A 16,131-nucleotide genomic window follows, 5' to 3' on the forward strand; every position below is an offset into this window, starting at 1 on the left:
TAAAATATACATTCCAAAATTAATAATATACTATAGTTAAATAGTTAAATATAAATAATTAAATATAAATAATTAAGTCACTTATTTTAATTAAATATAAATAATTAATAATTAGTACATAAATAATGGGCATTGTTTAATAATTATAATTTTTTAGTAAATAATTAACTTTATACAACGTACTGATAACCGCAACTCACGCTTGACCTTGCATTAGGCCATATATGACTGTACGCGGCGCACTCTTCGCGGTCTACCGCAAAAAAGGTTGATCGTATGAAAAAAAAGTTCAAACAAAAGTTGTAGAGAATTTTATACTCTACAACTTTTATAATAGGTGCAAATCTCATTTAAGCAATAGAAAGCGAGATATTCGCAAAAAACCGATTTTTATGACCTTTGACCTTCAATATCTTAAGACGCGGACACGATAGCACTTGTGACTTTTGAGACAACATTTACAACGACAAAACAAAGGTTTATACCAATTTACAACTTATTATCTTTCATTCCGAGGTTGACTCCTTTTTTTACCTAATATGACTGGGCTATTATATAATTCTCCATCTTAGAGAGATTATTAAAAAAAGATATGTTCAAAAAGTATCTTTATAATTATAATAGTGACTAACGAAACAGGAAAAAGTATTATTAATGAAAGTGGCCTTACATTAATAAAAAATGTTACAGATAATTTATTTTCTATTTTTTAGTGAAAACAATTTTAAATAATTATTATTAAAAAAAGATTTATAACATATCTAGATTTTTAACATATCTTTTTTTTCATAACCTGTCTACACTAAATATTATAATATTTGGTAATATAAGGTTATGAGGCACGTATTTACATCAGTCACCATTACCTATAATTACCTCTTATTTAGGTTAGTAAGCTGATACTCATTACTGCGCATGTCGAGTTATTTCTACCCACCTCTCTGACATGAGTTAAGAAAGTTAACTCTAGAGTTAAACCTGTCGAATTTCTGAACGTGTTGTAAATTTATTAAGAAAAATGAAGGTAGATATAAAAGGTTGTATTATATTTATAACACTTAATATATATATATATATATGTATAAAGAACGGTATAAACTTGTCGAGCCACGTGCGTATGGTCTATTCTAATGAGTGCTGTATTTGCGACTAACTAAGGAGAAAGAACAATGCCTCTACCCCTGCTAATTAGTGCTGCCGCTCGCGGATAACGGAAAGGACGACTCGATCTCGTACTTAATCTTATGATAATAAGATTGCTACTCTACACTCTCCCCTTACGAGCATCGTCGTCGTACAATATGTAGTTTGAATCAATTACATTAATCTCCCCTAAAGTCCATACTAATTTTTCATATGTCATAGCCTTAGTTAAGAAATCTGCAGTCATAATTTTTGTTTCAATATAGGATACATCAATCTCGCCCTTTTCTATTTCATCTCTAACAAAATGGAATTTTAAGTTTACATGTCGTGTCTTACTAGAAGATCGCGCATTTTTCATCCATTCGATAGCCGCCTTATTATCGCAGTACAAAATAATTGGCTTGTTTAAAAACGTTTCTAGTCTCATTTCAACTAACAGATTAGATAACCATTTTACATCCTTTATTATATCTAAACATGCAAATAATTCTATTGTACATGTAGATAATCCCACGCATTTTTGCTTATTGCTTTTCCATAATATTAAAGAATCTCCTAACATAATAACTCCCCCTGAGAATAACTTGCCATTTTCGCCATTTCCCCAACTAGAATCTGCGTATGCTCTCAAAACTCCAGGTTCTCTAGTAAAAAATAATTCTTTCTCTTGAGTCCCCCTTAAGTACCGTAAAACACGTTTCACTAGCACAACATGTCGCTTTTCCGGCCTATTACTAAACTGTGATAGGTATGTAGTTACAAATGCAATGTCTGGTCTCGTACGGGTCGCTAAATACAATAGTTCGCCTATTATCTCTTTATAAGACTCTATGTCTACTGTATCGTCAGTTTTTTCGAACACTTTGTCCTCACCGGGGACGATCGGAGTATTAACTGGTTTACATTCACTTAAATTATGTTTCTTCAATAACTTGATGATGTATTCCGTCTGTGATAACGCAATGCCACTCTCAAAAATTTTAACACGAATATTTAAAAACATATTAGTTTTAGTTGTCTCATTGATTTCAAAGATTTGTCTCAATTTGAGTAATATGTTATTACAATGCTCAGAATTATTATCTATAATCGAGAAATCATCAACATAAATTGAGATAGCAATGAATCCTTCTTGATTCGATAATGTAAATATACAGTTCTCTGAGACTAAAGGTTGAAAGCCTATTTGTGTCAGAACTTCTTTGAATTTCAGATACCAATTACGCCCGGACTGTGGTAAACCGTATATACTCTTATTGAGCTTAAGGAATTTATCTTCTCCGTATTTCTTTTCAAATCCTGGAGGCAGTGACAAATAGACCGTTTCTGATAAGTCACCATATAAGTATGCCGTTTTGACATCAACGAATCGCAAGTTTAACTGTAATTTACTAGCTAATGCTATAAATAATCTCCATGCTTCTATAGATACTACAGGTGAATGTGACTCCTCAAAATCTTTATATTTCACGTAATCAAATCCTGCCGCTACTAATCTAGCTTTAAATTTGATACCACCATTCTCAACGGACCTTTTAATCGTCAAAACCCATTTACTTTTTGTAATTTTGTCCTTACTCGGTCGATTTACGATATCCCATACGGAGTGTTTTTCAAGTGATTTCAACTCTTCTTTTATGGCCCTTTCCCAGTCTGGCCAATTTTTGCTATTCTTCGCCTCATTATAATTCGATGGAATTTCATTTTGTCCTTCCAAGTTACTTATAGTTTTTTCTTGCAATCTTTCGGATCTACGAACCGGCGTTTGATTTAAGTTATTTTCTTCCCGACGTAACTGTTCCCTTGCTTCTATCACTGCTCGTGTTGTACCGCAAGGCCTACCCAGTGGTTTACGTCCTACTTCTACTACTTCATTATTTTCTTCGTTACTTGTAGTTTGACTAGATATACCCGCGTCAGTTTCATTATCACTTTGATCACTACTCATTTCATGCTCTGATTCTAGATATGTAAATATATTATACTCGTTATCATTTTTATCTTTATTGTTAATAAGTCTCCTACCGGATTCATTTTCATTAAAGTTCACCGATCTCACTTCTAGGACTTGCCCTGTTTCTGGTTCATAAATTCTATAACCGCGTCTTTCACGTGCATAACCTATCATTATTCCTATTCTATCGGGTAAATCTAATTTGTCGCGTTTTTGTTTCGGAACGTGGTAATATGCGATGCATCCAAACACACGAAGATAGTTAATATTTGGTTTTGTTCTATAAAATAATTCGAACGGCGTTTTATTTTTTCCTTTACGAAGAGTTACATTACTAATGTGACTAGCGCATGCCGCAGCTTCTGCCCAAAAGGTATTTGGTAATTTGCTATCATATAGTATTATTTTAGTACGTTCTAAAATCGTGCGGTTAGCGCGTTCTGCCTTGCCATTACTTTCAGGATTATACGGCACGGTTTTTTCATGAGTTATTCCGTTTCTATCTAGAAATTTATCAAGCTCTCGGTTTACAAATTCTCGACCATTATCTGTCCTAAAACGTTTAATTCTGACATCAAGTAAGTTTTCATATTTTTCTTTAAACAAAAAGCGAATTTTTTATTTACTTCATTTTTATATTTCATAAAATATGTAAGATACATTCCTGAAAAATCATCTATTAGTACAAGCATATATCGAGAACAATTCAACGATTCGGTCGGTACGGGTCCGCACACATCGCCATGTATTAACTCGAGTGGTCGTGTACTCTGATCCTGCGTTATTACTTTATGCGGTTTCCTAGTTATCTTACAGAGATTACAACTTTCACAGACGAAATCATCAACAAAAGTTATGTACATGCCATCTACAAGGTTATTATTAGTCATTTTTGACTGTTTACATGGGCTAACCGCTTATGCCATATTTCGTGACCAATGTCAGGCGTTTTTTCAATATTATAAGAACTTCTATGATCATCAACAATACAAGGCTCAGCTTGGAATTTTAATCGCTTACCTATTAGTTCGCCGGTCAAGACTACGTTACCTTCCTCATCCATCACAACAATCGTATCATCTTGTTGTACTATTTTGTAGCCCTTTTTCATAAGTGTCGTCGTAGACAATAAATTCTCTCTAAGTTGTGGTACATATAAGACATCGCTCATCGTGATAGTAATTTTATTCTCGTACTCGCTTCTGATTTTAATTATGACAGTACCTACTCCTTTGTAACGCAGTCTTGATTCAGCTCCCGCCTGACAAAGTTCACCTTCCTGAAAATCTATATTAGTAAAAATTCTTAATAAAATTATATAAACTAGTTATGGACTCTTTATTGTTAAAAACAAATAAATAAAACATAAATTAAAGGCTATTAAGAGTCAAACGCAGTTAACAATGCGAAAAAAATTTTTTAATAATCTTACAAATTAACATTAAGATGCCCCGTCGAACGTTTCGGTCTGCAATTTAGACCATCTTCAGCGACGAAATAATAATAAATCACTACTCCATTTACTCCGAGTTAGAATGCAAGTATTCTTTATATTAGTAAACCATTTAAGACTATTAACCATATGGTTAGTCGCACCACTATCAAATAACCAACTTTCATTGATATTACCTTGGGTATCAGACTTGTACAGTGTGAACGCATATTTTTTATCATTACCGTCTGTGGATTTCACTATATTGTTAGCGGATTTCTTCTTCTCCGTATTTTCCCGGCTCATGTCAGGGTCCTTCCGTCCTTCCCGCTTTGTATTAGCAGTTTTGTAATTTTCCCCTTTATGACCTTTGCGATGCCAGCATACCTTTGCAAGATGGCCGCTTTTCCCGCAGATGTAGCACTTCTTGTCGGTCCTTCTTTGGATTGCGTATGCGGCTTCCGTCTCCTTAAGATGGCCGCCTCCTCGACGTTGAGTTTCCTTTTCACGTTCCTTCAGAATTTCGTGGATTTCTTTTAAGGATTTCTCCCGTTGAGTTTTCAATATTTCGCGGATATCTTTATAATTATTATTTATCCCGCGTACTGTGTAGTATGCTAGTTCGCGTGATGTAATGTTCACGCCTAATGTTGCACATCTCGTGGCTAGACCGCGTGCACGTGTAATATAGTCGCTTACCGTTTCTTTATCTTTCATGAGAAGGAACTTCAAGTCGTTACTTGCATCGATTTTTTGATCCTCTGCCGCTCCAGCGTAGGTGTCTTTAATTTTTAGCCACAGCTGCCTCGCCTCATTTTCTGTTGCAAACTGTAACGCTTGATCGTCCGATAAATGCAGCCGTATATATGCCACTGCATCCTTGTTCTTCGTTTCCCATTCGATTATCCCCTTTTGGTCGGCGTCTGCCCCTGGCTTTTCTTGAATAATTATTTTATCCAGTTTCTTCAAACTCAGGATAGCTTCCATCTTTATTGCCCAGACCAAGTAATTGGTTCCGTTCAGTAACGGGATTATTGGCAATGTGTTTCTCTCCATCTTAAATGGCGTGAATCGCAACCTGCAATCGTACTTCTCTTTCTTCTTCCTCCTTTTTCGTGTAACAACCACGGTCTGCTACCAGATTGTTGTAAATTTATTAAGAAAAATGAAGGTAGATATACAAGGTTGTATTATATTTATAACACTTAATATATATATATATATGTATAAAGAACGGTATAAATTTCTCGAGTCACGTGCGTATGGTCTATTCTAATGAGTGCTGTATTTGCAACTGACTAAGGAGAAAGAACAATGCCTCTACCCCTGCTAATTAGTGCTGCCGCTCGCGGATAACGGAAAGGACGACTCGATCTCGTACTTAATCTTATGATAATAAGATATCTTATTATGCTACTCTACAGAACGGTTTACTCTGAACATGCTTCCGGTCATATTCGAGTTTCTGAACGCTATAGAGTTAACTCTAGTTAACTCTGAGTTAAAGAGTAAACTTTATGAACGCAGCCCTGGAAAGTATCGCGATGCTTCTGAGGCACAGCATCACGTGAGCGGTCGGCGGCTCGGCCGCCGAGGCTCGAGTGGTAGTGGGGAAACAGTAGGCGTCGCCTCAGAAATCGGCCCGAAATGTGCAACTAATTCTGAGCACTGGCATAAGCCAAAAGGCGTTTTCAAAAATTCGTAGTGTCCGTCTGGGACGACAAGCGCGGTATATTTGATGCTATCCTCGCCGACCGGTACGTGAAAAAAACCATTACTCAAATCTAGCACGCTAAAGAAAATCGACTCTTGCAGTAAATCTAACTGATCATCAATCAAAAGCAAGGGGTATCAGTCCTTAACAATTTTCCTGTTGAGTTTGCGGTAGTGTACGCAAAGACGTGTGCCGCCATCTTTTTTCTTTGTTAGTACCACCGGACCAGACTCGCATACTCCGATACACTCGGCCTAACAATACCTCCCTGCAACTCGCGTATGTGTTCATTCACTTGATCCTTCTCTTTCGGCGCGAGTCTGCGCGGTCGTTTGTACACCGGTACGTCGTCTTTTAAAACTAAATCTAACTTGATTCCGACTTGTTTGGTGGCCCGCGGCATGTACTCATTAACTACTTTCTCAATTTGTAACTTTAGTTCATCGTTGCTTATATTATTGACATTTACTCGGCTTTGTGTATTTTCTTGATATTTGCAATTTTCTATCGCACTGATTTGGAATATTTCAGGAACGTCAAGGGCATTCGTCGCAACCGCGTCACTCTTTCGTTTTTCTATCGACATTAAGGAACCATCTAACTTTATCGTAGCGCACCCTAAAAAAAAAGATCCGATCCTAGGATTAAATCGTGGCAGAGATAATTATTTGATACTACGTGTACGACAAGTTCAAAAGTGTCATTATCAATCAATACATTAGTCGTAAAACTGCCTAACGTAGTAACCGCGTGCGTTCCTATACCTTTACACACAATCGCAGGACCTGTCAACGCGGGAAGACCTAACCTAACACATTGCTTCGCGGTCATTAGATGCACATCACTACCGGTATCAAACAGCGCCACTATTTGTTTACCTTCTATCTCTACCGTCTTATATACTCGCCTGTCCGACCGCACCATCGCATTACAAGTATTTACATTATCGTCTTCTTTGCTACACTTAGTCGCAATGTGTCCGTATTTACCGCACTGGAAACATTTAGCTTCCTTGTCCTTTTGAGGGCAATCCGCGCTCAAGTAGTTCTTTCCGCCGCAGTTGAAGCATCGTTTTTCGGATTTATCCTTCGGCTGGCCTTTTTCTGCTATTCCATCTGCTTTTTTCTCCGTTTTCGTCTGCTGAGATTTTCGCGCCTGATGAAACGCCTTCTTGTTCTGCGTCGTGCTGTTCTTTACGTGTTCGTACTGCACCAGATTTGCACGAAGTTCCCTTATAGTGCGAGCATTATATAAAATACTCTTGTTAAATGCGTCATCCGGAATTCCATCGACGATATAATGAATTTTAGCTTCCAATTCTATGTTAGCGTGGCTTGCGATTTCCAGTACTCGATACATGTACTCCTGGAATGATTCGTCATTCTTCTTTTTCACTCGGGATAATTCATGATGGACTCGCTTACTATCCACTACTTCTCCGAATTCCAAAATTAAAGCTTACTTCAATTTTTTCCACGTTTTGGAACATTGTTCATAGGCAACGAACAATTTCGCGGAACCTCGCAGCATTTTCTTAGCATAGATGATATTCAGCGACTCGATCCATTCGCAAACCTCGGAAACCTCCTCGAATTCCTCGAGCCACTTACGGACATTTTGTTTTCCGTCTCCGCTAAATGTTCGTATGGCGTCTTCAATGTCCTTAAAAGACAAAGGAGGGCGAACGGACATGGTCGCTGCTCTCCTCATCGATCGCGCGTTTCCGACGCCGTCATTTCTGTTTTTCGTTTGCACCTCGGCATAATCGTCACTCGTGCTTCCGTCTTCGTTACCAGCATCTTCGTCGTCTTCGTCATCGGCACGCTTGCTATTGCTCGACTTGCAAATGGCGGCCCTTAATCTTTCTCGCAATACGGCTTTACTGCCACTGATCTTCATATTCAGCTTTCGCAGCTCCTCCTTGAGTTTGTCTAACGTCAAGGAGTCGATGTCGATCGCGTCTTTGGTAGTTTCGTCCGACATCCTCACAACTCACAGCGTCTTCTCTCTGTCTTTCCTCACAGCCGACAATGGCTTCTCAACGACTCACTCGTGTTGCACCACACACAGCTTGGGACAACACCATTCGTGAACAACACCGCTCTGTTACCTGTATCCCAGACGAGCCTCCAAAATCTATGGGATATACAGGGCCACAGAAACTCACACACAGAATTCACGTTATAACGATATGTATATTATTAATATCAAAATACAGAGATAAACTTGTACGTGCGTCCGCTTGCTTTTCTACACCGGAATCTTGTGTGTCTTCTTTTCTCTCGTGCATACAATACGCATGGCTTCTTCCGGTCGCGGCGCTTTCGGCGGTTATCGATTAAAGCTAGTAACATCGATATATCCCGTCGGCACTGCGTGTTACCAACTGATTTCACGCGACGCTTATTGGTGATATTAAACTCCTACATATGTATATATATTATACATATGCATGTACACATACACACATTTTCATTAAAAAACTCGATTTCTTATTTATATTTTATTAAAAGATAAATCGATTCTTTTGGACGAAATACTAAATTCTCTCCGAAATATATAGATAACATCGAATTTCATTACAGGTCTATGACGCCCAGTCCAAGTCCAAGTCCCAGGCACTCTAGTGTACGACCATCTCACTTGCCGCTTCAAAATATTAGTTCCAGACCACTGGAACCCAATACAGTTCATCGGTTAGCGCCAAATAGAAGTATGTTACATTCCAGACAAGCCAGCAATAATAGCAATCAGCAGTCATCTTTGGATGACTCCGGGGTGGTAGACGATCATGACGGCGACGATGTCACGTCCGCTGAGGAACATGATAAGCGCGAGTTACGGGAACATCGTGTCGAGAAGTCACAGGAGAAATCCCCAAGGGAACACAGTAGAATCCAATCGATCCAGCAAATGCGCCCAGATTGTCCACCGGCGCCGGTCACAGTATCGGTGAGGACCGGCAATCGAGAGATTCGAGTACTCAAATGTAACGGGGTAAAAACCAAGAAACATATGTATGCGCTGCCGCCAGAGTATCTGTCGCATATTGTAGTTTTAGGTGAGTAAAAATTGCAGCATGCTAGTCTTTCTTTCTTTAGTATTTCTTTAGTGAAATAATATTGCCAGTAATTGAATTAGCGACTTGAAGTATTCGAATCAATTTAAAGTTGACTTTCTCGTCAATTGAAACTCTGAAAAAATTTGTTAATTTCACTTTTTCAATATTGTAATTGTGATTTAATTAAAATTCATGATTCTTAATGTTGGATGTTTAAAAGTTGTAGATAATATTTATTGCGTGAATTCTATTTCATATATTAGGTGCTTTAATTAATTGTCGCTGTTTCTCGCCGGGATGCACCCATAATTTTTTGCGTTTAGAATTGTCATAACGAATCCATTATTCATCGCCAGTCACAATTCGATGCAAAAACGACTTTCGTTTTTGTCTTTGGAGCAGCAATTCACAAATAGCTGAACGTTTCGCAATGTCTCTTTTTTTCAATTCATGTGAGACCCAATTTCCTAATTTCTGGATCATTCCCATTGCTTTTAAACATTTGCTAACAATTAACACATAGACATTTAATGTTTCCGACAACTCTTTGAGCGTCTGATATGAATCTTCTTGAAGTAATACCTCCAATTCTCCATCTTCAAATTTTTTCGGCTGACCAGGGCGTTTTTTATTATTCACGTCAAAATCGTTGTTTTTAAATATTCTAAACCAATCTCTGCAAGTTGTTTCAGATAGAACAAGGAGAACGAAACAATCAAAATAATGTCAATTTGACATCATATTGAACGAATTTAGTCATTTTTGATCTCATGATAAAAATCTCGATCTCAGATGATAAAATAAAAAGGATGACAATAAAAAAAAGTTAATATAAAGTCATTTTTAAGTCATTTGAAATAGAAATTTTTATCATAATCAAAAAATAACTAAATTCGATCAATATGACGTCAAATTGACATGGTACTTGATTGTCTCGTTCTCCTTGGGATGCTCCCCATAAGCCTTCACTACCAAACGATGACTTTTAGCAGCAGATTTTTTGAGGTTAAAACAGAAAAGTTCCCGCAAATGCTCTTTTTTGTACGAAATTAGACATTTTTTCGCGATAAAAAATTGTGTTCTTTACATCCGATCAAATATTATGTGGTACATTACTGATTATTAAAGCCTATTGATAGTATTTTCCAGGAATCATAATCGTTATAATTTATATGCAATAAATTATACAATAAAAATTATTTGTTGATAGTTATTTTCGTCCCTTCCCATAACGATTATCAAGGAAATTTTTGTTTTCTAGTCGGCGATAACGATTATCGGATGATTTTTAAATACCGATTGCCCCATAACGATTATGAGCTGATTTAACCGTTATCAGTCACCCGTAACGATTATCAGCTGATTTCGATATCAGTCACCGATAACAATTATTAGATAGCGGATAGATCTATATGCACGTCTGATAACGATTGTATTTGTATTCTTACAGAGTCTACAAAGAGTACATTATCATTGATGATTTGTGATATTATTGCGGATTTTGATTATTTGGTGATTTTGCTTAAATTTTGTTAATAGATATTTCGTTAATTTAAACTATTGTGTAATACCAGTTGTGCAATGGGTCGCAAATTGAATATATTTATAAGAAAGTTTTTCGTCGTAAACGGTAACAGAGTCAAGTGCAAGAACTGTGGTGGTAGTTATAATGCTCAATTAACCACGAACCTTAAAAGACACCTTGTAAAGAAACATAATGAAATGTATAAGTACTTTGAAAAACAAAACAGAGAAGAGGCCAGTGCAGAATGCAGTAGCACCAAAAAAAGAAAAACTGATGTTGTGAAAGTTCAGTTTGAGGTTTGTGAAGACACTTTTATTAAAAATTGCATCAATTTCGTTACAAAGAAAAATCTGCCTATTTCCTTCTTCGATTCTGAAGAATTTAAATATCTTACGGAAGCAACATTCAAAGCTCTGGACAAAGATCCAATTACATCGCACAATATTGTTGTACCTCTCGGTGCAACAAGATATTATTTTGGGATTCGATCCGCTCAAAGGGTTGGAACTCACGAGGAAAACGAGAAAAGTGTCAAGGTCGTAGAACAAACACTCACTGCACCACACTTTTATTAAAATAACCCCTTTTATTTATTATAACAATTACAATTTCGAGTGGTTATTACCACTAGTTACATTTAACCCTTTATTTAATTGATATAATTACCCGATTAAAAGATTACACTTTGATTGTTACAATTCGAGTAGTTGATTACAATAGTTGAATTTAATTAAAAGAATAATACTCGGGATAAAGTCCTCGCTCGTGACTTATTGTTAGACCGGTCAGCGACACTCGTTATCGCGGATGTAATATGACTCGGCTCTCGCGACGCGCGTACGTTTAGATGTATGACAAGACTCTATCGCCATAGAGACCCTCTAATCAGAGTCGCGAAATAACGGTTCCAATTTTGATTGGTGCTGACATTTTTCAGCAAAAACCGGAAATAGTCATGGCATCAAATTTAAGTCGACCTACATTCGCTGCCTATTTTGCTCTTTTTCAGGATTACGAGGAAAGACTTTCATAATATAACCCTTTTTTAAAGAATTATTGCAGTCTGGCGCAGAACTAGTCATTCTAAAAAATATAATTTTATGAAATACAGTATTAATATAAAAAATATAATAATGTAATTTCTTTCTGATAACTGTATTTAGATCCACATGTATTAGGTGTTAATGTATCACAATCATAGTATTTTTATTGCAACTGCGATGGTGCTCGTACGTGCAGTAGTATTATATTTTTCTTCATGCGTGCACGTAATGTGCCCTACACAAAGAAAAATTCTATGTGTAACAGTGGGGGCATATTTGTTTATAGGTCGACACGGGCGCGCGTACGCACTCGCTTCGCTCGTGCCGTCGCGCCCGTCCCCACAATAAACAACTTTCCCTTACTGTTACACAATGTACTATAATCAACTATAATCGCTACTTCCGGTTTTTGCTGAAAAATGGTATCGCCGACCTAACCTTATTGACGTTATTTCGCGACTCTGATTAGAGGGTCTCTATATCGCCAGTCCTTAGACCGCCGAATATATAGGCGTCGTGGAGTCATCGAACTAGCGGCATGCGTGCCGTGTGCAATGCTGACTTTGTCTTCTTGCATTTCGGCAGTTCGTTGTCCCGTCGAAATGCAAGATTTGCTTTTTAGCAATAATCGTTCGATATGCGTGCGGACATTGCCTGCGTTCGATCGGTGATCTTTGTCCGCGCACGCTATGGAATTTGCAACCCTGCATTTCCGCAAGTCATTGCTATGCCGAAATACAAAGGTTGCTTTGCGGTAATAATCTTGCATTTCCGCCAGCTCGTTGCGAGGCTGAAATGCGAGACTTAATCGTGGTAGCACTCGCGGGCTACAACAATATAATGGATTACGTTGCTGAAAAATATAACAATAAACTAAAGCAGGAACTTATTCAGAAAATGCGCAATCGCATGCTATGTAAAAAAATTGATGCAGCAATGATATCGATCAAATCAGCTGATAATCATTATCGATGACTGATATCGATCAAATCAGCTGATAATCGTTATTGGTGACTGATAATGATTAAATCAGCTCATAATCGTTATGGGGCAATCGGTATTTAAAAATTATCCGATAATCGTTATCGCCGACTAGAAAACAAAAAATTACCTGTAATCGTTATAAACATCCTTTTCTGAAAAAAAAATCGAAAAATAAGGATTCTAATCAAATTGTATAGTGCAGCTTTCAAGGATAATATTGGTGTATTTAAAATAGGAATACGATAACATTTAGTCAATGATTTTTTTAATCAAAAATCTGGAAATAATCGTCATTTTCGGTCCCTGGTATTTTCATATACATAAGCAGTCACTTTCGGTCATGTTGAATCAACACAAATACTGACCTCTCTCGGGGTCAACAGCAAAAATTAATTCAAGCACCTAATAATTTATTTGGCAAACTATTTTGTATATTCTTTTGTATCTTCGGTCAAAAAATCAAGTAAAACTTTTCAAAATTAAATACATACAATTTTGTAATTTAATTAATTAAAGTATTCAATATTGTGTGAATATTCATAGCTTCTAATGTTGACTATATGGATTAATTGCATTACTTATTCAAAATTGGCTATACATAAATTGGTACATTAACATTTGCAAATATAATCCACGAATGAAATATTGTTTTCTTTATTACTTTTCTTTATTTATTCTTTATTACTTATTTATATTAATGGATAAGAGATATGTTTTCTTTATTACACACATATACCTTTTTTCCTAAATTGAAAATGTCAAATTTTTATTTTAAACCCCCCCCCTTTTTTTCTCTTAACTACCCTTCCTCTCGATAACCTCTTTCCTTGTCATCTTCCAAATGTTTTTAAATTTAAACTGTTTTCGGTAATTAAACTGTTAACATCACTGAGTTTTTCCTTTGTTCACATTTATATCTGTAAAATTTAATTCAAGTAACCAAATGACTAAGGTACGCGCTATTATTCTTTGTTTTTTGAAGTGTTTTTAATCTTAATTTTAATTATCATTAAGTTGAGTAATATAATATATAATATGCGCTATATAATACAAAAATTTTAATTTTATTCTTACACGCATATATATGATTGTATTTAATACTTCGAGTTTTTCAATTTGTAATTACATGATATATATATATTTTTTAACAGATAATGCAATTTCTCTTACGCACACTTAAACTGTTATTTACACTTGCAACTGATTATGATATTCGAGGTTCAATAACATGCGACTAATGAGATATATGACGATTTTCAAGAAATGCTTTTAATATTCGAGTTTCAATTGACATGCGACAAATGAGAGAAATGAAGTTTTACCCACGTCTGTTAATTTTTTATCGGTTGATATGCGTTTTATTAGTTATACATCTTTTGTTTTATATGCGTCAATATTTTTTATGTCTTTATATACTATGGCATTGATAATGACCCGATAGGGATCGAAACGTTTGCCTATATTTGTTTATTTATCTTTTTGTTATTTCGTTATATAATATGTCATTAAATTCTTATGGTTTAAATTGAAACTTTACTTTTATTATTTATAATATTTAATTTATGGCTCGTAGTCCTGTTATTGTCGATGTTTTTTTATAAAACACCGTATTTACATGCTTACAGACGATCTTCCAGATAGAAATTGCGATAAGTGTATTCAATGCTGCGTTGATTACGAAGGATGGCTAAGATTTCAGAATTGTCTATATAAGGTAAATCTACTGATATTTATTTTTTTAAAACCTTATACATGAATCTGGACAGTTACTCATTATACGTAATTGACACAAGTAAATAATTCCTAATTAACGTTAAGCAGAAGTAAAATATACTTAACATTCTATTACTGATTCTATTTACATAAAATAATTTCGGGACGTATAATCTTATTAGAATGTATTTCACCCTCTGTCACGTTTTGCTAATTCTATTTAGAATATATTACGTGGACATTATTTCTAAACCTAAAAGTAATATCTGTGGACATTTATTTTGTTGAGAAAATTCAGATTGTTTCTTTTCTTATTATAATTTTCATAATAATTATTTAATTTATTATCATAAAAAAAATTTATGTACAATAATGTAAAAATTTATAATTTTACATTATAAATTTTCAGGGTTGGGTAATAACTAGTTAAAACGTTAAAAGTTAAAAAAAAGTTAAAAGTTAATAACTTTTAACTTAACTGTTAGTTAATTTTAAATGCATTAAATTTTAACTTAACTAAGTTACTTTTAAACGTTAACTTTATAACTTTCTTTTTAAGTTAAAAAATTCTTTTATGTCTTTTAAATATCTTAGAAAGTAATAAGATATAATAAGACTAAGGCCGGAATCCATGGTCCGAACATAGTCTAAATCTCAAGGAATGTCTTAAGATGCTAATACGGCTCTCTGATTGGTTCATGCACTAGTTTAATACCATCTCGAATCTTGAGTAACGTCTACGGATTCCGTCCTAAGAGCGTATATTCTGTTCATATTTTAAGGCCATCTTAAGTAATTTCTTAAGATGCTAATACGGCCCTCTAATTGGCTTATGCGGTTATGCCTTATGTTATAAACCTTAGTCCGGATCTACAATAAGTGTTTTAAGCCTTAAGTCATAAGAAATTGATTAATTACAGTCAAATATTCTTCTCTATTCGAATTTAATTGATCAATTTCTTATGACTTAAGACTTATTAAAAAGTAAACCTAATAATCTATATTGTAGTTATTTAATCTCATTTTAAGAAAAATTAGGACATTTTAATCTAAAAAATAATTTTTTTCGAAATTAACTTTTTTTTCAACTTGAGTTAATTCAATATTAACTTAACTTACGTTAAGTTAATTTTTTATTCCTTCAACTTTTAACTTAACTTTATTAATTTTGTAAAGCTATTAACTTTAACTTTATTCAGTTAAAAAAAAACATTAACTTACCCAACCCTGTAAATTTTAATTTTTAAAAAGAAATTCTGTTAAATTTGTAACGTTACTGTGAGTGATATTGCTTCGATATGTAATTTTTTTACGTTACAAGAAAATAGATTATTTTTAATTAATGTATACAAGACTTTCATAATTTCTCCTAATTAGTAGGTTCGTCAAGATAAAACTTAGGTTTTTTAGCTCAAAATTATATATATATATATATACATAAAATGAAAAGTTCCAGCTATGTTCAGAAAAAGATACTCAAAAATTTAAATCTCTCTAATAATAATATATTACCACGAAAAGTAACTGATATATTATTAATTAAAGGTGCCAGTTCAAAG

General features: G+C 34.9%; 1 protein-coding gene across 1 annotated transcript; it reads left to right on the plus strand.

Annotated features, from left to right (window-relative positions):
- The first annotated feature begins 8,835 nt into the window (after positions 1-8,835).
- Positions 8,836-15,002, plus strand: LOC108772963 (sodium channel protein 60E-like). The gene is made up of 3 exons (XM_018538641.1): positions 8,836-9,307; positions 14,485-14,573; positions 14,982-15,002. The coding sequence occupies exons 1-3, from the start codon at positions 8,836-8,838 to the stop codon at positions 15,000-15,002; spliced, it is 582 nt and encodes a 193-aa protein (XP_018394143.1).
- The last annotated feature ends 1,129 nt before the right edge of the window (positions 15,003-16,131 follow it).

This window comes from Cyphomyrmex costatus, unplaced genomic scaffold, assembly GCF_001594065.2.
Source record: "Cyphomyrmex costatus isolate MS0001 unplaced genomic scaffold, Ccosl1.0 scaffold1947, whole genome shotgun sequence".
NCBI lineage: Eukaryota > Metazoa > Arthropoda > Insecta > Hymenoptera > Formicidae > Cyphomyrmex > Cyphomyrmex costatus.

Coding starts and splice junctions, on each gene's coding strand:
- LOC108772963 (XM_018538641.1), top strand. CDS start 8,836: ATGACGCCCAGTCCAAGTCCAAGTCCCAGGCACTCTAGTGTACGACCA. Junction 9,308..14,484: donor GTCGCATATTGTAGTTTTAG/GTGAGTAAAAAT, acceptor ACATGCTTACAG/ACGATCTTCCAGATAGAAAT. Junction 14,574..14,981: donor TTCAGAATTGTCTATATAAG/GTAAATCTACTG, acceptor ATAAATTTTCAG/GGTTGGGTAATAACTAGTTA.